The 23,340-nt window shown below is 41.0% G+C and overlaps 2 protein-coding genes across 6 annotated transcripts in view; one reads left to right on the top strand and one right to left on the bottom strand.

Moving 5' to 3' along the window:
• Positions 1-224: 224 nt before the first annotated feature.
• Positions 225-11,233, bottom strand: mtfr1l (mitochondrial fission regulator 1-like). Of its 2 annotated transcripts, none has more exons than XM_014129176.3 (8): positions 11,115-11,233; positions 10,038-10,186; positions 9,713-9,820; positions 9,460-9,572; positions 9,018-9,229; positions 7,658-8,033; positions 4,450-4,600; positions 225-4,254 (listed from the first exon to the last, which is right to left on the bottom strand). In XM_014129176.3, exons 2-7 carry the CDS (start codon positions 10,050-10,052, stop codon positions 4,477-4,479), a joined length of 948 nt encoding a protein of 315 aa, XP_013984651.1. In that variant the 5' UTR covers positions 10,053-10,186; positions 11,115-11,233; the 3' UTR covers positions 225-4,254; positions 4,450-4,476. The 2 variants fall into 2 exon arrangements, with proteins under 2 accessions (XP_013984651.1, XP_013984721.1); XM_014129246.3 differs by having other exon boundaries at positions 9,713-9,799.
• A 424-nt stretch (positions 11,234-11,657) lies between these two features.
• The window catches only part of si:ch211-15d5.11 (oxidation resistance protein 1), a 29,935-nt gene continuing 18,252 nt past the window's right edge, over positions 11,658-23,340 (top strand). For 2 of the 4 annotated variants that reach the window (XM_014128860.3, XM_014128715.3), the window contains exons 1-4: positions 11,658-11,812; positions 13,385-13,595; positions 15,751-15,941; positions 17,358-17,437. In XM_014128860.3, the coding sequence (XP_013984335.2) occupies positions 13,531-13,595; positions 15,751-15,941; positions 17,358-17,437 (336 nt within the window). In that variant the 5' untranslated portion in view covers positions 11,658-11,812; positions 13,385-13,530. Of the gene's footprint in view, positions 11,813-12,260; positions 13,084-13,384; positions 13,596-15,750; positions 15,942-17,357; positions 17,438-17,597; positions 17,714-23,340 lie in introns of those variants that run through there. The other 2 variants (XM_082966568.1, XM_014128931.3) reach the window with 2 other exon arrangements.

Here is a 23,340-nt window from a genome sequence, read left to right as displayed (position 1 = left end):
CAGTGCTCACTGTATATGGGAATGCACAACTATACCAAAGGTGGCCATTTTGGCCTGTTCTGTGTTTACAATCAAAATACATCCAACCATACCATCAACCAACTGTCCACACTATTTATAGCAATGACAGCTTGTATGGATATATAGTACAACATTGTTAAAGCAACAAGAGTTTTTGAACAATGGTCAACTATCAAAGGGGATGATAAAGAATGAGTCTGGAGTTTAAAACATCAGCCCATCTTTATTTACGTTTCAAAACAAGACAGACAAAGAGCTCTTTCTTCCATTTGGCAGAATAAAACGGACAAGTATGGCGGGCATATTATCAGAGACCATTATGTGGCATGGTCAATAGTTATCCAAAACAAAAATGGAGGCAAAGGAGAATAAAAAACAAAGCTGGCGATTGAAATGTTCAGTAAAGATCCCTTTCTATCAATAGGAACGCCGGTGCACCAAGAATGGTAATAACTGCCCTGGTTCCGTTCCCTGTGGGGTTCACAAAACGCCTGTAAAGACAGACTCTTGACCACATGGGTAATGCCAAACCTTAAATGTAAAATAAATCTGAAACATACTTTGTGAAATGCTCAGCTCAAAGCTTTGCTTCTCTCGATTTTGCACACTTAAAATGGGAATATTGGTTAAAGACCTAAGAGCCAGACACTGAAGAAAAAAAAACAGACGAGATACAGACCTTAACACACAGCTGGGCACGTCCTTATTTCACCCCATAGATAACTTTGTGGGACCTCGCTTTCACTGCAAACTAAACTACAGTTCCACTGCCTAGACGCAAGTTGGTATTCACACATCTCAACAAAGGGTACAGTAATATAATTATCTTATCCTGATATGATAAGAACTCAAAATGAGTGGAGAAGCATTTCTTCTGTGAGGGGGGAGGGGTTTCATGATAAAGGAGAAGAAATGACACATGATTGGCTCCCGAAGTAGTCAAGTCAGTCACTTGATGTAAGGAAATGTCAAGTGTGGTTGTTGACAAAGAGATTGATAGAGGTCTCTAGACGGATAAAACACGTTTTTTCATGGACATTGCCATTGAGGGCTCCCACCATTTTAAAGTAGTAAACTGGGTAGGGATTCCTATGGCTTAAGGAAGGATCACATAATTGAATCCAGGTCACCAGGAGGGATCAGCCAATGAATTATACTAGTGAGCAAACATTCCATAACTGCAGGTGGCAGTAAATCGACAAACCTAGTCTTTATACCTGTTCAAACACACTCTAGGTGGCAGTGCGCACCCTTTCAGTTTGTTTGCCAACTCATAGAAGTAGAATGACAAACCTGACTACCTCAAAATGGAGATGGCCTCAATGGCGCTGCCGGTGCTCTCACAGACGCCATAATGGGACAGATACAATGTGTCTATGGGTGGTTGCGTAAAAGTTTAAGGGCTCAAGAGGTGGGGCAAACTGAGGAAAACGACAAACTGTGGAAAGTTACGGCACACCAACCAATAAATAAAAATAACTGCCATATTGGAAGAGGCAATAGGTTTTGTTATAAGGCGTCAACAGGAGATCATTTTCAAAAAGACAAGAGTCACTCATACTCATCTCTTTTAGTGTATCGTGACAGCAAACATGCACATTGTCACATTCCCAAGAGCCACGCATTCTACACCACAGGGCAATCTGACATTTTGTATCTACATTAAAAAAACCTGTACAGTTGTTCTCTGGTGTCTTAACAGGCAGATATAGCTCAACATCACACAAGGAAAGAGAAAACTTTCATTCACATTTTACGGTAGATTTATAAGTCTTCCAAGCTTTCCTTGTATCACAAGTCCGAAGACTACACATCAAACACATATCATTCATATTTAGCCATGGCCGTCCACTGATTTTAATTGGGATTTATTTATCTGTATCATGTTAAACCAAGGGGCCATCAATCAAGCTAAATTCTGAGATTCATTACCCCAAGGCCAGCAATAACATTTTCTCGTATTGATGCAATGGGTTAATGAGTAGGTCCTGAAGACAGCAAATAAATAAACCTGTGTTGTACACATTGACTATGACCGCAAAGTCAATATTGTATTTCTAATGCAACTATACACTGAAAAACGTGAGCTTTTTTAGCTGTAAATTAACAGAGAATTAAGTGTTTTGTAGTAATCCGTTACTCTCCGCAGTCTTACTTGTACATACAACTTCAAGTATGTATTATCACAACTATACAAATGAGAAAAAAATAATCCCACTCCAACAAATGCATCCATCCACAACTCTTCTGTTCAAAGTCTAAGCTTGTCAACAACAACAAAAAGAAGGGGGAAATGGTTTCTCTCGTGGTACTAGGACAGGTACTATATCCTAGAGAAACCCCAGCCTGTACATAAAAAGATGACTGGGCAGCACTGGAGTCAGTCTGGTGATTAGCGAGAGCCATCAAAGTAGGTGAATCTGTAGGGCATGTTATACAGTGCCCACAAAATTACGTTGCTCCTGAAGCAATGGGATAAGGGCTCTACCTTTTTGGGAGGTGTCTGGGAGCAGACAGTGAGTGTAAACAGAGTGTTGATTGAATAACAGGAGGGGTGTGGTTTAGCTAGCATATTGTAATGGCTAATGTGATGCTCCATCAGCCGTTACAGGTTAGGTACCATTTAGCATAGCACAGAATTTTCAACCAACGTTCACTTTGCGAGATTTCCTCCATTCCTGACTTGGAAGACCAAATGTATTTTAAAACATCCATATCTAGTTGCAGGCGGTTTGTTTGAATTTAGAATATGCTGTTATACATTTTTTGATCTATGAAGTAATCCAACAATGTGTACGCCACCATCTTGACTATTTCAAAGTCAAGTGAGTTTCATCATGACATGCGGCACTACAGGGTGGACACCCACCTGACTTAATCAATGAGAGAAGATGAGCACGATGGTGGTGTACACATTGTTGGATTACCTCATGGAGCAAAACAATTCCATTTCTTTATTGGGGGGGGGGGGGGTAGATCAGCTTTAATATTGCAGATAGATTGTAGGTTCTATCCATGAAATTGTCTGCATCATTTGCAATCTCCTTATTTATTCATTTCCCTACTCTGATTGGAGTAAACTAACAGACTACAATACTTCTGCTATTTACAGCTGTTTCGCTCACATCTACGGTACCTGTCATTAAATAACTATACAATTATATTTCTAATTTAGTCTTACTTCAAGTGCTGGATTTTCACCCACAGCAGCCAATTCACATTTCCTTCCCGATCTTAACTCCAGCCCTCCCATGTCCTCAGATAAACCCATCTTTCCCAATATAACGCCATTTAGCAATTTCCTTTTGCAATACATACCTCCATTTTACTGTGATGTCTTACGAGGTTCCTGAACCTCCCTATTTGTAACATTTCTACCGATATTGCCCTGAAAAGAAATACTTTACCCAAGACTACAATGATATTTCCCCATTGACTGATCGTGGTTGTTCCGATGCCATAACAATAGTCGGCCTGTCCATCTGAACCCTGATATGACATAACAACCATTCCTGGACCTGACTCCAAAAGCGAGCCAACGATGGACAGTACCAGAAAACGTTAAATTGATTATATTTCCTCGTGGCAGAGTCTGCAGAAGGCTGACTGTTCTATTGATTCTGTTTCCTTGTGGCAGAGTGTGCACAAGGCTGACTGTCCAATACCCCATATATTGAGCATTCTTTTTGTAGTAAGTATTTTATATAATAGCTTAAATTAAAATTAACAGATTGATAAATTATTGTTTTATATGTCAGTTCATAGACTCGATGTCAAGGTATTGGGACATCAAAAACCTGTTCCGAACTGACTTGCATTTTATACGGTACTGCTGTCAAACCTTTTGACTTTTCTTTTTAATCATTGTTAATGGGTGGCAGACAATTGATTTTTCTAAATTCAAACCCCCTGAAACTAGACATTGACTTTTAGAAGACATTAGTTGTCTTCCAAGTCTGGAATTGAGGAAGAATCGACAGGTTAAGTTTGCTCAAAAATTCTCTGTGCTACGTCAAACAGCACCCATCTAATAGTGCCTATCAGCCAGCTGCTACCATGGTCTGACTAGGCAATATTTTTAATAGCTAGGGTATGGTTTAGATTTGGTTGGGTTCAGACTGACTGGGCCTGCTGGGAGGTGGTGGTTTGTTTTTCCAGACATCTGGTTTAACCGTTGCCACGGTTGATGAGGTGCACCCGGGTCTCCACGGGACTGGGTCGTCAGGCACAGGCCTGGCAACAGAAGAGAGAGACGCAATGAGACAATATCCTCTGTGAACCAAGAGTAAAATGCTGTTATGCAACACACATTGGAAAGTCCACTGGCAATTGAACATTTTCAAAATAAAGCTTGATAGATGTTTCTGTCTAATCTTGCAAGCCTGAATGTCTGTGGAGAGGGACTACTTTCTGTGTGGCCTGACTTACGTGGGGAGGTGGAGGACTACGGGGGCTCTAGTTGTGTTTCTTCATCCCCCTGATGTCTTCATCCTTCAGGGTAAACTTCTTCCTCAAGGCCTCGGAGATCAGCGAGGCGGAGTCCGACTCCCCCATCAGGGAGGTGCAGCCTCTGTTGCACCTGCATGGACACACACATTAAGAGCATGGTCTGGTACAAAGACAAACTGAAATCCATGACCTAATTCAGCAATGGCAACTGGCGGCCAAGGCCTCCCTGTTTGTAGCCCCACAGATTTTCAGAAACGGGATTAAATATATTAGTACCTGTCAAAAGTTTAGACACACCTACTCATCCCAGGCATTTTATTTGTACTATTTTCTACATTGTAGAATAATAGTGAAGACATCAAAACTTTGAAAAAACACATATGGAATCAATGATAGTCCCACTAAGTGCAAACCAGATGGGATGGCATATCGCTGCAGAATGCTGTGGTAGCCATGCTGGTTAAGTGTGCCTTGAATTCTAAATACATCACTGACAGTGTCACCAGCAAAGCACCCCTACACCATCACACCACATCCTCCATGCTTCATGGTGGGAACCACACATGCAGAGATCATCCATTCACCTACTCTGCGTCTCACAAAGACACGGCGGTTGGAAACAAAAATCTCAAACTTGGACTCCTCAGACCAAAGGACAGGTTTCCACCGGTGTAATGTCTTTTGCTCATTTTGAAGTCTCTTCTTCATATGTGTCCTTTCATATTTGTGTCCATTTTTTGTGTCCTTTACTTTGGCGGTCCTCATGAGAGCCAGTTTCATCATAGCGCTTGATGGTTTTTGCGACTTTACTTGAAGAAACTTTCAATGTTCTTGAAATGTTACAGGTTGACTGACCTTCATGTCTTAAAGTAATGATGGACTGTCATTTCTCTTTGCTTATTTGAGCTGTTCTTGCCATAATATGAACTTGGTCTTTTACCCAATAGGGCTTTCTTCTGTATACCACCCCTATGTTATCACAACACAACTGATTGGCTCAAACGCATTTTAAGAAGGCACACCTGTTAATTGAAATTCATTCCAGGTGACTACCTCATGAAGCTGGTTGAGGGAATGCCAAGAGGGTGCAAAGCTGTCATCAAGGCAAAGGGTGGCTACTTTGAAGAATCTAAAATATATTTTGATTTGTTTAACACTTTTTTGGTTACTGTATACACTTAAGTACTGATATGATGTTATGCAATTCTCACGATTCTATATGCATTGTGATTTTGTGATTTGATTTTCCAAACATATGGCTCACTATATGTCTGCTGCAGAGAGACAAGAGAGCATAAGAAAAGGAGTCACAAGCTATAGGATGAAAAATACCGGAGTTTTGGCGCAGATACAGCCGAGTAGCACAATCTAACGTTACTTACAGTAGCAAAAAAATTCGGAGTCAAATATCGGTATGATAGTCCCAAAATAATATTGCGATATGTAACTATTGATTTCGTCCCCCATTACTAGTGGGTATGAATGTGGGAATGCAGACCGGCAAACCACTGTGGCCCCTCATAATGAGTTCAGATTTTTTGTGACCCCACCCATCAAAGTTGCCCATCCTTGACCTAATTGATTCCTCTTGCTTTTTTCCTATCTGTGGAAAACGGGACAACGACCAGCTGTCCTTGTGTTTCCAGCTAATGCATTATCATACACCTTCTGCTGACATGGTATTTACACTGTGTGTGTGTACTAAGAGACATGAGAGGAAGCCATTTTCTTCCGTATCCTGACTCGCCCTTTAACTTTTTAGTGACAGGGGGCAGTATTTGGAAATTCGGATGAATGACGTGCCCAAATTAAACTGCCTACTACTCGGGCTCAGAACATAGGATATGCATATTATTAGTAGATTTGGATAGAAAACACTGACGTTTCTAAAACTGTTTGAATGATGTCTGTGAGTATAACAGCACTCATATGGCGGGCAAAAACCTGAGAAAAAAAAAATAATAATCAACCAGGAAGTGGTTTGTAGTTTTTCAAGACTGGGCCTATTCAGTATACAGTGACTTAGGGTTCATTTTGCACTTCCTAAGGCTTCCACTAGATGTCAACGGTCTTTAGAACGTTGTTTCAGGCTTTTGCAGTGAACAGAGAGCGAACAAGACCTCCTGGAGTCTGATAACCGAGAGAATGACATGGCCTCAATTGTGCGCATTCACGTGAGCGGTAGCTTGTGTTCCATTACATTTTTGAAGACATTTGAATCGTCCGGTTGGAATATTATTGAACTTTTATGTTAAAAAGGCCCTAAAGATTGATGCTATACATCGTTTGACATGTTTCTACGAACGTAAATAGAACTTCTTTTGACTTTTCGTGGTGAAATTTTCAGCGCGCTTCCTACAATTGGAGTAGCTTACTGAACACGCTAACAAAGAGAACATAAATGGACTTTATCGAACAGAACAACATTTATTGTGGACCTGGGATTCCTAGGAGTGCATTCTGATGAAGATCAAAGGTAAGTGAATATTTATAATGCTATTTATGATTTTAGATGACTCCAAAATGGCAGGTATCTGTATTGCCTGATGTTTTTTGAATGCTGTACTCAGATTATTGCAAAGTGTGCTTTCCCCGTGAAGCTTTTTTAAAATCTGTCACAGCGGTTGCATTAAGGAGATGTTTATCTATAATTCTTTGAATAACAGTTGAATATTTTATCAACGTTTATGATGAGTATTTCTATAAATTGATGTGCTCATTCACCAGATGTTTTCGGAGGAAAAGCATTTCTGAACATTACAGGCCAATGTAAAATGTGGTTTTTGGATATAAATATGAACTTTATCGAGCAAAACATACATGTATTGTGTAACATGAAGTCCTATGAGTGCCATCTGATGAACATCAAAGGTTAGTGCTTCATTTTTGCTGTATTTCTGTTTTTTTGTGACGCCTGTCCTTGCTTGGAAAATGGCTGTCTGGCTTTTATTTTTTAGGCACTGTCCTAACATAATCTAATGTTTTGCTTTCGCCGTAAAGCCTTTTTGAAATCGGACAACGTGGTTGGATTAAGAAGTGTATCTTTAAAATGGTGTAAAAGTTGTATGTTTGAGAAATTAGAATTATGAGATTTTTGCTGTTTTGAATTTGCCGCCCTGCTATTTCACTGGCTGTGTCCCGCAGGTGGGACGCTACCGTCCCACATAGCCCATACTAGTTAACCTACCTGTCCTTGCTCATCTTCATGCGGTTCATGTCCTTCAGGATGTCCATGACGTCAGCAAAGCTGGTGGACTTGGACAGCGACACTGTATCCTCCTCCGCCTCCCGGAAGTCCATGCTGGGATGGTCCAGGTCAAAGGTCGCCGAGGCCGTCATGGAGGCAGACATGTTTGCGGGCGGCATTGGGTCCGGCATAAGCTCCGAAACCACAGACACCACATCCTCCTCCTCGTCTTCCTCCTCTTCCTCTTCCGTCACGTCGCTGATGACGAAGGAGGCTGAGGCGGCGGGCTGGTAGGGCGCCGTCTCGAAGGGCGCCATGGAAAAGCTCATGCTGGTGTCGTCGGGGGACAGGAGGTCGGGGGTCAAGGGGTTGGAGCCTTTAGAGGTACAAACAGAGCAGAGACAGGCTAGTGATCACACTTTTCAGAGTTGATCCATATTTTTTTTCTTCCCATAAATAAACCTCAGAATTGGGACAGACGGAGCCTTAAAGGGATGCAGATTGGCAATCAACTAATCTCCTGCACTAGGGTCACATGGTCAGGCTATTTAAAATACAGAGTCCTCTGATGAGCTTCTGAGGCATGGGCAGGCAGGTTAGTGTGCCTTCAGTTTTAATCCCAAAGCCCATCACTTTCAGAGGGCGAGCCCTACGCTCGTCTAGGAAAATCAGGTTATCTGCCTGATAAGAACTCCAGTGTCATCTAACAGCGCATGGCTATAGCATGTGACACTGTCCTCATCATTTCTACAACAATGACTATATGCTAATGCATCCACGACATAAGACATACAATCCCAAGGACCATTAAGACACATACGTCTTCTAAAATATACGCATGGTAATATCCGTGGTTGTATATTACAGGAGGCTCTTATTATTACACATCACTGCATGCGGTAGCCATACTGAAGATAATGACACGTTAAAAGCAACACATAAAGCCAAGATAACCTAAGACAATCCCCTTGCTGCATAAATGACAAAGCATCAGATACTGTATATAGGCACCAGAGGGAGCTAGCGGGAGGAGCGATAGGAGGACAGGCTCATTGTAATGGCTGGAATGGAAAAAAAATGGAGCGGTATCAAACATATGTAAACCACATGATTGACTGCATTCGATTAATTTAATTCCAGCTAATACAATGAGCCAGTCTTCCTATAGCCCCTCCCACCAGCCTCCACTAATAGGCACTTAGGAAGGGCTCTACGCTGACCTATTTTTACAAGGAGCATGTGTGCTCCAGGTCGCAGAGCAAAATATTTAGGCACATACGCGAGTAAAATGGTCGCACTGTAGATCCCTGATAGCTAGATCTACCAGCGAAAGAGCCCCTTTCACTGGTGAATTCCCTACCAGATTCTGTGGCTACGATCTTGGCGATCTGGGAGCGGAGTCTGCTCAGCTCATCCTGCAGGGAAGTGGTACGGTTCATGGCCGTCACCGCAGGCTTCCTCAGCGTCTCCACCTTCTTGACGTCGCGGCGGAAGTTGGGCACAGAGGAGTTCCTGTGCATAACCAGGAGAGGCGTGGGTCGCCACTCATGTCTAAGAGGGCGTGAATCGCTCCTGAGAAAAGAAATGGACCACAAGAAAACGTTTGCATTAAAAGAACAGGAGGTGAAAGCCTCTATCACATCTACCAGAGAGTCCTTTGTCATAAGTAACGCTAGCATAACCAATAGGCCAATTATTGAGACCCCACGATAGCTGACATTTTTGCGGACTCAATGAAGGAACATACTCAAGTTCAGCAGCCACATTCCTCTGCACTGTGGGTGAGAAAAGCACATATTTACCGCACTCTGGCATAGGTCTCAGACTCCTCATCTGCTGCAATCCAGGCAATGTCTGCCAGTGTGGGCACCGTGGGGCCATCCATGGGCCGCAGAGGAGGGAGACCTGGGAGTTCCTGGTAAATAGGTGCAGGTTCCCTTTGTTAGCACCTTTAATGCAATTTGGCCACAAGGTCGGCCTTCTGACAGAAAGTCATTGTCTATACCGTGTACTTATGATATTGCATGTGTTGAATTTGATAATGACCATATTTACCTGGAAACATGCCCTGGGCGGTGGTTTCATGGGTACAATAGAGCCTATTCTCCTCACCACACTGCGAGTCGACCCATGAGGCTTGTTCTGCCAAATAGGAATAACTTCCTGAATAGCGGTAAGAAACGTGCTGTTAGTTTTTCCAACACACCACAAACTTAGCCTGGTCCCAGATGTGTGCTCTTGCCAGCTTTGCTGTCATTGTCAAGCCAATGAATGGGATGGAGGGTAGAAACAGACTGGCACCCAGGCTACCACAAACTCTTGTTAGTACACTTCCGAATGCATGCTTTAATCTATAAAAAGGGCTAGCAAGCTAACTTACTGCTTCGGTTTCCATGGTGAATGATCTTGCTCATACAATGTGCAGAGGACACCTAATCAGCGCTGGGCTCAGTTGGCTAATGTGTGTTTAGTAAACAAAGGACATGCCGTAAACAGTCTTCAGTTGCTGATACTGAGGTCTTCCAACATCTGTGAGGGAAACAAAGACATGTTGACAATTGAAAATGGACTATGTAGATTATCGACAGCAGGCCACACATTCAGCTGAAAGATATAAACGGCTTTAACTAGCTACATAAAGTTAGAAGACTTGCTAGTACGAATGGCTAATGTTAGCCATCCAGCCTTTTCGAGCCAACTCGGTAGCTATGAAATTAGCAGACGAAGTTGCCTCAAGTGTGTTGAGGATTATATTAAAAGGCTTAGTGCAATCAAAAACGTGATATATTTTTTTTCACACAGGTTGGAATAATACTGTGAAATTGTGAAAACGATGATCGTGCCATTTTAGTGTAGAAACTGTTTGAAAAGACCACCTGTCAGCCTGTTGTGGTGGGATGGAGTTTGTTTCTTATTGATATATCAGCAAATTGACAGAGTTCCAAACCTCTTTGACAATAACAGCTAGTTTTCCCCTCCCCACTCAGGCATAGCACAATTCTTGCTTGAGTAATTGCTCTTCGCTAAGAAGCTATTTGTTTCTTTTTGACCATTTTAAATTTAAAACAATCACAGTAAGGTACTTAATTATTACCCAGAAATTATTTGACATCGAGATAAATACGGCTGTATTGCATTGGACCTTTAATGTTGCTGTAAATGAGGCTGATCAAATGGCATGAGTGGATTTTCAAAGAGCAACAGTTCCAAACACCAAAAGTATAAACCAAGCATATCACGCAAAGCAAATGGTTAATAATGAATTGACTAGCTAACCGGTTCACAATCAATTGACTAGCTAGCTGACCGCAGTTGCTAGCCGCAGTTTATCTGTTAGCTTGCTAGCTAACAAGCTTCAGCCGGTCCTTTGATTGACCCTCAAGCGTACATCGAAATTATACCATATATTTCGGTTATCTTAACACAAAATAAAGAAAACTATAAGCATGCAACTCACATTTGTTAATGCAACGTCTGAGAGATTTCAATAATTATTTTCTTTCCGACTAACACGTTCTCCTTTTCGTCTTTCAGACTTCAGCAATGTTATCGTTTTGCTAGGCCCGGAAAAAGCACTCTATTCTATAATGTGATTGGTCGGATCATTACACATGCCTTTTCTCCAGCCAATAAAATTTGAGCATCAACAAGCGAAGCAATGTGATGATAGTGCCTCGTGTGGCAGGAAAAGCAAGTGCGAGGCTTTTTGCAGAATGGCTGCGGACCCCCTTATAAATAAGGGTAATATTTCCCTAAACTGGAAGACACTCTAGTTTTCTGTTCTAAATTGAGGAAGGCCATGCTATTTGCTCCGACTGTTTTATGCATAGGCTATTTCTCTGCAATGAATGAGTGCCACAAACCAAAGGAATTTTGAAAAGTTACCATTGTAATTTAAACTGTTTGTGCGTGAAAACATTGGGGTTGGTTTGATGATTACAGAAAATAGTTGTTCTAGCCATGCAATGATTCTACATATCTGCTATAAATCTCCTCAATCTCCGGGCCTGAAGGATGGATGAAATGGGCGGAGCATACATGCTCAACTTTTTGCTGTTGTCTGCAGTGATATCACAAAACATAACACTGTGCGTAATATGAAGCCTTCCGAAATCACTCGCTTTCGATCAACATTCCGGGCCATCTTTTTGACAGGTCAGTCCCTAAATCCTTTCAATATTAACATTTCCGAATTCAGTGTACCCCACTGCTACGTTTTATTGTCGCATGCCTCGAATTTTCGATATGGAAGTGAGGAACATCCATGTTTAAAAAGACTACAGTAATCTATTGCAATATTCTCCAAGAAATAAGGATTTGTAGGGATGCTTCCTTCTACAGTAAGAACCCCTAAACCTTGCGTACTTGAGGTTAGTGTAGGAACAGATCGTCTGGTGAAAGAAAGAAAATGTAAAATATAGTTCCATTCATTGCATCAGAACTCGGGCCCAAAGGAATTTGAGCGCTAGCCCTAATAGACTGTGTTGCAAATAAAATATGTTATGTCTGCTTGTCAAGAAATAAGGCAACAAAAATACCATTCAATATCTATTAATCAATCAATCAATCAAATGTATTTATAAAGCCCTTTTTACATCAACAGATGTCACAAAGTGCTATACAGAAACCCAGCCTAAAACCCCAAACAGCAAGCAATGCAGATGTAGAAGCACAGTGGCTAGGAAAATGTCCCTAGACAGGAACCTAGGAAGAAATCTAGAGAGAAACCAGGCTCTGAGGGGTGGCCAGTCCTCTTTTGGCTGGACCAGGTTGAGATTATAACAGTACATGGCAATTAAGACCAGATCGTTCTTCAAGATGATCAGCAAGGTGAAATAATCATCACAGTGGTTGTAGAGGGAGCAACAGGTCAACACATCAGGAGTAAATGTCAGTTGGCTTTTCATAGCCAAGCATTCAGAGGTCGAGACAGCAGGTGCAGCAGAGAGAGAGTCGAAAACAACAGTTCCGGGACAAGGTAGCACGTCTGGTGAACAGGTCAGGGTTTCATAGCCTCAGGCAGAACAGTTGAAACTGGAGCAGCAGCACAACCAGGTGGACTGGGGACAGCCAGGAGTCATCAGGCCAGGTAGTCCTGAGGAATGGTCCTAGGGCCTCTGGGAGGGGAGGGAGAGATAGAGAATTAGAGGGAGCGTACTTAAATTCACACAGGACACCAGATAAGACAGTATAATTACACCAGATATAACAGACTGACCCTAGCCCCCCCAGCACATAGACTATTGCGGCATGGATTCTGCAGCCTGAGACGGAGGGACACTGTGGCCTCATCCGACAATACCACCGGACAGGGCCAACCAGGCAGGATATAACCCCACCCACTTTGCCAAAGCACAGCCCCCACACCACTAGAGGGATATCAACAGACCACCAACTTACTACCTTCCTCCACCGCATGACACCAAGTATGCATGTACATTCAATATACATGCATCCACTTCCTGGCTTCTCTTCCCTTGCATGTTTCTTGCATATAGTGTTTGAGAGCATTGTCTCAATACGAAATGTTATTTTTCTAAGATGATCTACATTGCTTATTTGTCAGTTTTTCCAGCACAAGCTTATACCCCTGCTAAAATGCTCTGAGTCATCATTGATTCTCGAGTTGAATTGAATTGAAATACCTAACACCTACCATTACTTGGAGCTTATGCACTCAGTCTCACTCTCATTCTTCATGGTGCACTAACTTTTACTCTCCTGTAGGTACGATTACAGGAGCTTAATAAGCATGGAGACTGAACGGAGGGATGCCAGCAGAGCCCCTCAACCTACCAGAATATTGCTGTTGTCAACATCACAGTAGTCGCCGATAGGTCCCTGAGAAGGCCTTCTTGCAAACCCTCGGAGCCATGGAACATAAACTCCAACAGAGGGAAAAAAACAGGCCCAGCTACTTTGGCAACGTCAAGACCAGGTCAGACCAGCGATTAAACGTTTTATTGGCTAAAAATGAAGAAAAGCACTGCTTAGACTTGTTGTGAGAGGCGTTGTTTAGTTATTCCCAGAATGTGTCAGCCTATACAGTGCTTCTCTCCTGACATGTTCTGTTTCTCTCCCGAGATGTTGTGTTGAGGTGAAAGGAGCACTGCAGCACAAAACAGGAGATGTACAGTGCATTCGGGAAGTATTTAGACCCCTTCCCTTATTCCACATTTTGTTACGTTACAGCCTTATTCTAAAATGGATAAAATAAATATTTTCTCTCATCAATCTATACACAATACCACATAATGACAAAGCAAAAACAGGTTCATAGAAAGTTTTGCAAATGTATCAGAGCCTTTGCTATGAGACTCGAAATTGAGCTCAGGTGCATCATGTTTCCATTGATCATCCTTGAGATGTTTCTACAACTTGATTGTAGTCCACCTGTGGTAAATTCTATTCATTGGACATGATTTGGAAAGGCACACTCTTGTCTATATAAGGTCCCACAGTTGACAGTGCATGTCAGAGCAAAAACCAAGCCATGAGGTCGAAGGAATTGTCCGTAGACAGGATTGTGTCAAGGCACAGATCTGGTGAAGGGTACCAAAAAATGTCTGCAGCATTGAAGGTCCCCAAGAACACAGTGGCCTCCATCATTCTTAAATGTAAGAAGTTTGGAACCACTAAGACTCGTCCTAGAGTTGGCCGCCCGGCCAAACTGAGCAATTGGGGAGGTGAACCAAGAACCTGATGGTCACTCTGACAGAGCTCCAGAGCTCTTCTGTGGCAATGGGAGAACCTTCCAGAAGGACAACCATTTCTGCAGCACTCCAACAAACAGGCCTTTATGGTAGAATGGCCAGACAGAAGCCATGCCTCAGTAAAAGGCACATGACAGCCGGCTTGGAGTTTGCTAAAAGGCACCTAAAGGACTCTCAGACCATGAGAAACAAGATTCTCTGGTCTGATGAAACCAAGATTGAACTCTATGGCCTGAATGCCAAGCATCACGTCTGGAGGAAACCTGGCACCATCCCTACGGTGAAGAATGATGGTAGCAGCATCATGCTGTGGGGATGTTTTTCAGTGGCATGGACTGGGAGACTAGTCAGGATCGAGGGAAAGATGAACGGCGCAAAGTACAGAGAGATCCTTGATGAAAACCTGTTCCAGAGCTCTCAGGACCTCAGACTGGGGCGAAGGTTCACCTTCCAACAGGACAGTGACCCTAAGCACACAGCCAAGACTACGCAGGAGGGGCTTTGGGACAAGTCTCTGAATGTCCTTGTGTGGCCCAACCAGAGCCCAGACTTGAACCCAATCAAACATCTCTGAAGAGACCTGAAAATAGCTGTGCAGCGACACTCCCCATCCAACCTGACAGAGCTTGAGAGGATCTGCAGAGAAGAAGCTTGTGTCATACCCAAGAAGACTCGAGGCTGTAATCGCTGCCAAAGGTGCTTCAACAAAGTTCTGAGTAAAGGGTTTGAATAGTTTTGTAAATGTGATATATATATTTTTTTCATTTGCAAAAATGTATAAAAAACTATTTTTGCTTTGTCATTATGGGGTTTTGTGTGTAGATTGATGAGGGGAAAAAAACTATTTAATATATTTTAGAATAAGGCTGTAACGTAACAAAATGTGTAAAAAGTCAAGGGGTCTGAATACTTTCTGCATGCACTGTATACGCGTTAGAGCACTCCATCACCATTTTCCATATAGTCACCCTTGTGAATGTACTTTTCCTTTGAAAAAACAAACACAAACAGTCAAGGGCATTACGTGGGAGAGAGGAGTGGAGGTGCTTGCCAGGAACAGCAACAGCCTATTCTGAACTCCCACAATCCTACCAATATACACTGAAACAAAATATAAACGCAACATGCAAGAATTTCAAAGATTTTACTGAGTTACAGTTCATATAAGGAAATCAGTCAATTGAAATGCATTCATTAGGCGCTAATCTATGGATTTCACAGATACCTTTTTAAAAAAGGTATGAGCGTCGATCCATAGCATTCCAAACATGCTCAATGGGTGACATGCCTGGTGAGTTTGCAGGCCATGGAAGAACTGGTACATATTCAGCTTTCAAGAATTGTGTACAGATCTTTGAGACATGTCTGTCTCTCCTCCAGACTGGGGTCCAAGCTCCCTCCTGGTGTTGCTCAGCCCCCCGGCTTCATCGCCGGCCCCTGGGAGACAGGGCCACAGACCGGCCCAACCAAGGAGGCCAGGGACAGCGGTCAGTCCCACCGTGCCGTGGGGCGTCCCTTTGACCACGTCCGCCACATCCGGAACCCCCAACTGCGCCAGTATTACCTCCAAGGTGAGGTATCTCTTAACATGATTATCTCGATATCTAGGTCAGCCTGTACTTTGTTTGTCCCAGTAGGGGCTTGGTAGCTGCATTAGTTCCCTATCCAATTATTTATATGGTGTTTATAAATGTGTTGTGTATTTTCATAGCAAACAACCTACAGAATGACAGATAACACACTCAAAGGAAGGTTGGTAAGGAGAATTCCTCTCTCTGGCATTTATTTATTGGGCTCCCGAATGGCGCAGTGATCTAAGGCACTGCATCTCAGTGCTAGAGGCGTCACTACAGACACCCTGGTTCGAATCCAGGCTGTCTCACAATAGGCCGTGATTGGGAGTCCCATAGGGCGGCGCACAATTGGCCCAGCGTCGTCCGGGTTTGGCCAGTGTAGGCCGTCATTGTAAAAAATAATTTGTTCTTAACTGACTTGCTCATAGAGAACTTGTTCTCAACTTGCCTACCTGGTTAAATAAAGGTGAAATAAATAAAATAAATAAATACAAAATACCTGTGGACTCTGTCACTCAGAAACATTCACTCATAAGCACATGATCCTATTGTCATTTCCTCATGCCATCCATATCTGAGGGGACAGGTTTCACCAACACTCACAGTAAGACAACAGTGATTCTGAATGTGCTTGTCTGTGGGTAAATGGCTTATTTTCGAGTCCCTTTTACAGAACACAGCATTATGCTTTTAGTGATATCTATTTAGATACGATTATTAGTATACCTGAAAAATCACTTGTGTAAAATCTGTTAACTTACTTGTAACAAATCATGTTTGTGACATGTAATTGGGAGCATTTTCACCATAGACAATGTTTATTTAGCTCAAATACTTATGACTTCTTGTTCTCCCTAAATCTGATTATGCATTTTTGTAATAAGTCGCTCTCTTTCACACGAGGAAGCAATTATCCAAGAACTGTAGAGGTGCAAGATGCCTTCTGCCTCACGTATTCTAGATTGTAGTATTTCTTTCGGATTATATTCAGTACCGAGGGCACCCACACAGAACTTTGATATTCTATTTGGGGATTTTACTTCTGGTCTGGCCTAGGTTGTAGCACAAGTGTACACATGCTGTGTGTCAGCGCCAACATAGCTGCCTTGTTGCTGGCAGGCCTGACATTCAAGGAGAATCCTCAGTACCTTAATCAATCTCCAAAACATCCAAAATGCCTCATGTAGGTATTAGAGAGCAGAGAGCAGTGCCACATTTTGTAAAGATGCACGCCACACACAGGGCTAGATTTAAGAGGAGGAAGTTGTTTTGCATTAATTAAAATAATTTACAGGACCGCAAACAAGTAGATTTGGAGAAACAGCTGTTGGATTTCAGGAGCAGAGAGAATTGGTGGAAAGAGTCATCATCTATCGCTTATCAACACAATGTTTTTACATCTTGCCTTCGTAGAAGCTACATGGGTGCCAGAGGGCGCCACAGCTAAATCCAGAGAAGAGGGTCAACCGTCTGATGACAAAGCAGACTATATGGTGAGTCACAATCTCATGTAGACCTACTCGTAGATCAATAATGATAACATATTTAAGACCTGCTTTACCCACACACTTGATAACCGATACATTGCATAATACTGTATATATGGTATTGAAAGATGCTGATAATAAATGTTCAAAGGTCAGACAAGCTGTATTTCAGTGAAACAGAGTTCAGAGATCAGTCCCAGATCTTCCCCTATTTCAATGAGTATCCACCGGTATATTCAGAAGCTCTACAACAGTTATAATGGGAGGACAGTGTGTTCCAAGGTATGTGATGAAAATAAATGCTGGTAATTCTATTATATACAGATTTAGAAGCTTCTATTACTACAGCTTTTAAACATTGTTATCAGATCATGTCTTTCATAAAGCAGATATGGATATGTGGAACTACTGTAGAAATGTAAAAATACTTAAAAAATCAAGGCAAAACCATATATTCAATAACTTTTTTGGGGTGTCTAGAAAATCCCTTTCTAATGCATATCTGTCTAGAAAATATACATTGAAAAGATATACAGCATATTAAGAAACTTTTAAGGACCAGTGTTGCTCTGAATCTGGAATCATAGTGTGACAATGATGTTAGAGAGTGTTGATAACTGAACTCGGACGGAATATGTAAAGTAGACAGGATGTCTATGATCCATTTAGACCCTTTGTATTCTTTGCAGTTAGGTACTTGGATTATAGACTTTTGTTTTACAGTTATGGAAATATGAATGAGTTCCATGTCTATCTGTCATGTAGGATGTGAAGTGGATTCACTAAACCAGTGTTAAAATAATGCCGAACTTGGAGCCTGTATCACTATGGCTCGCCATCAGTTTAAAAATGTTTTAATACTCAACACACACACGGAAGGCATATTTTCAACAGTATAGTTTGCAAGCTCGCACACATAGCTGTGCGTGAATAATGACTGCATGCAGGTGCACAACTTTAGTTTTAGAAGTGGAGGGGACATAATCTGGCAGAGGGTCCTCCCTCAGAATGTTTTAGGGCATCTAAAGGTAATTTCCTGCATTCCTACTAGGACTGTCCCCGACTATCCATCAATTGTTAAAAATGTTAAAACCTTTATTTTTCCATAGGCGTATGTATGTATGTATGTATGTATGTATGTATGATGTATTTTTGTATTATTTTTGTATTTTTTTTAACCTTTTTTATTTATACAGGTTTTTCTCATTGAGATAACATCTCTTTTCCAAGAGAGACCTGGTCCAATAGCAGCAGGGGGAACAATGTTTCAGACAAAACAACTTACATACACTAACACAACATTAAACAAAACTATAAACACCCATACAGTACAACAAAAACATTTTACGTTAAAAACACGAAACTCTTGACTAAAAACAGCTGTCCTAAAGACAATTACACTCATCTATGATATATACGTCGATCAAGTGTTTAAACTCCACCAACGAAACTAGATCATCAAATTTTATATTCAGGAGAGAATTCCAGGACCACGGAGCTAAGTAACTAAAACTATTTCTACCATCACTTAATTTTTGGTACTGTTAGAAGCAAATGAGAATGGTACCGTAATTGTCATTTATTTACCGACCTGACTAAAAAAGAACCGAGATGATAAAATTGCATTTTACCCAATATGGCCTTATCAATCAGTGTATACCAGTGTTTAAGCCTACGCAAGGTCAATGACGACCATCCAACAGCATTGTAGAGATCACAATGATGTGTTAGACATTTTTGATTTGTAATGTACCTGAGGGCTGCATGATAAACTGAATCAGGTGCTCTCAGGGTAGTGGTTGAGGCCTGCATGTGTGTTTAATAAAGTCAACTGATGCTTTATGCACGCACACAAATTACTTGAGGGAGCCAGAGATCAAGACAGCATAACCAGAAGAAACAAAACCTGTTCCCGACCTGCCTTCTCCTGCTGCTGGTGGCCTTGGCAGAGTTACTCTCCTGAAGTTGCCAGTAATAGACTATACCAGCGGTGGGCAACCTTTTCCATATGGAGTGCCTGATTATTGTACCATTTCTACCAATCTGCATACCAGTTATGATTTTCATATGCACATTTTCATGGAACAGTTTCATTTAATTTATATTAGTCTTTGTATCTCACAATCATTGTCTATGGTTAATCTACATTCTATCTAAATCTAAATGAAAATTAAAGTAACTTTTATTGCCATTGCCAATTATCTAATACATAATAACCTACATAAAGCCAACACAAAAACATTGCAGCCTGCAGGTAGAAAATATCCTGATAAAAATAAATATTCTATAAATCACATTGGCTACGCATGGCCTGTCTCCAACAATCTTGAAACATTGTATCAACTCGGTCACCCAAAAACTTATACCAGCAAACTTTAAGCATTGTATAAAATATTCTGGGCCCTCAGTTTCCCACTCCGGTGAGCTCGGGAGAGACACAGCTGTAGGTGCAAGGGATGAGAAGTAATCAGGTATTTTATGACATTTCCACTGGATCAGAGAATTACATTTTTCCCTTTCATGCCGAGTGGTTATCAAAAGGGAGAGAGCTGGAAATACTGTTCAAGTAGTTTGAGAATCATTCTCAATTGATTCTAAAAACAGACTTTGTTTACTTGCTGTTTGAGGTGAATATAAATTACTTTGAGAAACTCCACAGCTCATTAATGGTGGTGAGTTAGAACAATCAGAAATATTGTTAGAAATCCCCAAAATGGGCACTGTTATCAGCCTACATTTGCACGCAGGCCAGGTAGACTAGTCCTACTTCTATATGTGGAATCATGTGCTTATTCAACCTTGACAAAAGCATTTCAAACAAAGGATGATGAATAAATTGACAACTCATAAATGTGATGAAATTAACAACAACTTGTTTCTCACAAGTGTAGCATAGGTTGTGAGTTCTGCATAAAACACATGTCCACTCCGACAATGAGAACGGTAAATGATTGGAATAATAATCTATTGAATGCATTAACAGAAATTACCATTACCAAACAAATATTGCAGATTAGAAATTATGTGAATTAAAGGTAAATGTTGGCTACTATTGGTGATGTATGTAATGGGGAAGTGATAGACGTAGCAAGCAAGGAAGTTATGAAACAATGAATACTCACAAAATGGCATGAGAGAGAGCGCATTCTGGAGAGAGACGTGCCTTGTGCATCTGAGCCACAATCCCCATATTCTTGGACCGTGGCATCTCCATGGCCTCCACTAAGACAGGCGCAAATCACACAGGCGTCTCGTGTGCCATGACATTTTTGTTTCTATTTGCGACTGCTCGACTAAGAAAATCTCATGTTTTCAATACAGACCCCTTTTGTCATACAGTAGGCTATTCCATATAAGGCACCCAGACCTTATGAAAGTTGCACAGTGTACCCTTAATCTAGTAATACATCAAATCTAGTGATGCATAGCTTGACATTTCTGCCATCCATTGTAATATTGTGGGAGGATAACCAACCTTCCAATTAATGGCAATGCATTTCTTACCTGCTATAAATGCTAGGTTCTTCTGATAACAGTCTTCAGTATCAACATTTCCAAGCAATCAAAAACAGGAAGAAGGGAGAATCTGTAGACATGCTGATCTTGTGAGCCTTCACAAGATCGTAAAATAATGCAAATATATCCCCTTTTGTGTTTTACACCTCCAGCAGAGGAATTACATTTCTGAGTGGAATTACATTTCTGAGTGCATGTATTCCAGTTTCACTGGCATAAACTTTTAGCTTTTTGCCATTCTCAGTGCAGGTGGTACATAAAGCCCTGAAATCCTTAGATCAGAGAAAGCCTGCAGGTCCTGATCTTTTGGATCCCTGCTTTTTAAATCTGGCAGCTGATTTCATAGCTGAACCACTTGCATATCTGTTTAATCTAACCCTGGAATGTAATGAAATTCCAAAGATCTGGAAATCAGCATTTGTCCTACCACTTTTAAAAGGGGGAGATCCAACTCTTTTAAATAATTATAGGCCAATCTCAAAGCTGTCACCCCTGGTGAAAATACTTGAAACCCTTGTGAGTGACCAGCTAAAGGAGTTTTTATATACTAACTCTATTTTATCAATGTACCAATCGGGTTTCAGGAAGAAGCATAGCACAATTACAGCAGCCATGAAGGTTTTAAATGATATCACTGAAGCTCTTGACAAAAAACAGCATTGTGTCTCACTTTTTATTGATCTCTCTAAGGCTTTTGATACAGTTGATCATGCTATACTAAGGCAGAGATTGTCGAGTGTAGGTCTTTCAGAGCATGCAGTTGCATGGTTTGTTAACTATCTGTCTGATAGAACTCAGTGCACTCAATTTGATGGGCTTAGGTCTGTTAAATTGTCTGTCTTAAATGGTGTGCCCCAAGGCTCTGTACTTGGTCCTCTCTTATTCACTATTTATATAAATAATTTAGACAAAAATGTCCAAAATGCACAACTTCATTTTTATGCTGATGATACTGTTATTTACTGTTGTGCTTCATCTCTTACAAAAGCTTTCCAGAACTTGCAAACTGCTTTTAATACTGTTCAACATACCTTGTCTCAATTGAAGCGTATCCTCAATACTGACAAAACTAAACTTCTGGTGTTTTCTAAAGCAAGAAATAGACCCCTGAACCTTTCACCTATTACTACCTTTCAGGGCAAGGAGATTGAGGTTGTAACCTCATATAAATATCTTGGAATTTTGATTGATGATGGCCTCTCTTTTAAAATGCATATTCAACAACTTACAAAAAAATTGAAGCTGAAATTAGGATTTTATTTTAGGAATAATGCTTGTTTTTCTTTTGAAGCCAGAAGGAGGCTAGTATCAGCTACATTTATGCCTTTACTAGACTATGGGGATATTTTATATATAAATGCTTCCGCTCAGTGTTTGAGATCAATTGACACCCTTTACCATGGCACTTTGAGATTTATTTTAAATTGCAAAACCCTTACGCACCACTGCACTTTGTATACCAGGGTTGGCTGGCCTTCTCTAGTCACTCGTAGGCTCAGTCACTGGTATACTTTTATTTACAAAGCCCTTTTGGGTTTACTACCTTTTTATTTGGGCATTTTTATTGTTCAGAAATGTGGTGGGTACTCTCTTCGTTCGAGGGACTTTATCTTGCTAACTGTTCCAAATGTCCGAACTGAATTTGGTAAAAGGGCTTTTATGTACTCTGCGCCATCGTCTTGGAATGCCTTACAAAATACTTTTAAACTGGAAGAACTTGTCCCGATTGGTATTTTTAAATCCATGATGAATGATCTTGAGACTGATTCCCTGACCTGTCAATGTTTTTAATTTGCTGTTTTTGATTTTGTTATATTCTTTGTTAATTTTATGGTTTTTACTAGATTACTTGTAGTTTTTCATGTTGTTTGTCTAATTTTTGTAATGACTTGGCGCTGCCTATCTTGGCCAGGACGCTCTTGAAAAAGAGATTTTAAATCTCAATGAGCCTTTCCTGGTTAAATAAAGGTTAATAATATAGGATGTTCAATGGATGGTCTGAAACTGCAGTAATTTATGTCTGAGATGATATGAACATGACTGGGCATTCAAACATATCTGTATCCATTCATCATCATCATCATCATCAATATTGTGTTGTGTACTTACTGTGCACCATGACAGTGTAGTCTGTAGATATGTTTATACCGTGTAAGTGTGAAAAGTAGGGAATTAGCAAGGGAAACTGACAGATCAATAACGTTACATTGCTATACTGACAAAAAAAAACGTCAGAATATCAGTCTTTCATTGTTTTGCCGCAGGTTTCATTGTTTGATTCAGATCTGATGTGATTGGAGCAAAACTAATACCTAAAGTTAGTGAGCTAGCTAGCTAGCTAATCTTAGCCAAGATTTGGCTGGCTCTAATGGTACATCAACTGGCAAAAACTA

The sequence above is a fragment of the Salmo salar genome, chromosome 01 (assembly GCF_965601325.2).
Source record: "Salmo salar chromosome 01, fSalSal1, whole genome shotgun sequence".
In the NCBI taxonomy this organism is placed as follows: domain Eukaryota; kingdom Metazoa; phylum Chordata; class Actinopteri; order Salmoniformes; family Salmonidae; genus Salmo; species Salmo salar.
Note: the sequence above shows the minus strand (reverse complement) of the source record. Positions and strands in the feature narration are given on the sequence as shown.

Coding starts and splice junctions, on each gene's coding strand:
- mtfr1l (XM_014129176.3), bottom strand. Junction 9,573..9,712: donor CGCCCAGGGCATGTTTCCAG/GTAAATATGGTC, acceptor CCTATTTACCAG/GAACTCCCAGGTCTCCCTCC. Junction 4,601..7,657: donor ATGAAGATGAGCAAGGACAG/GTAGGTTAACTA, acceptor GTGTCCATGCAG/GTGCAACAGAGGCTGCACCT.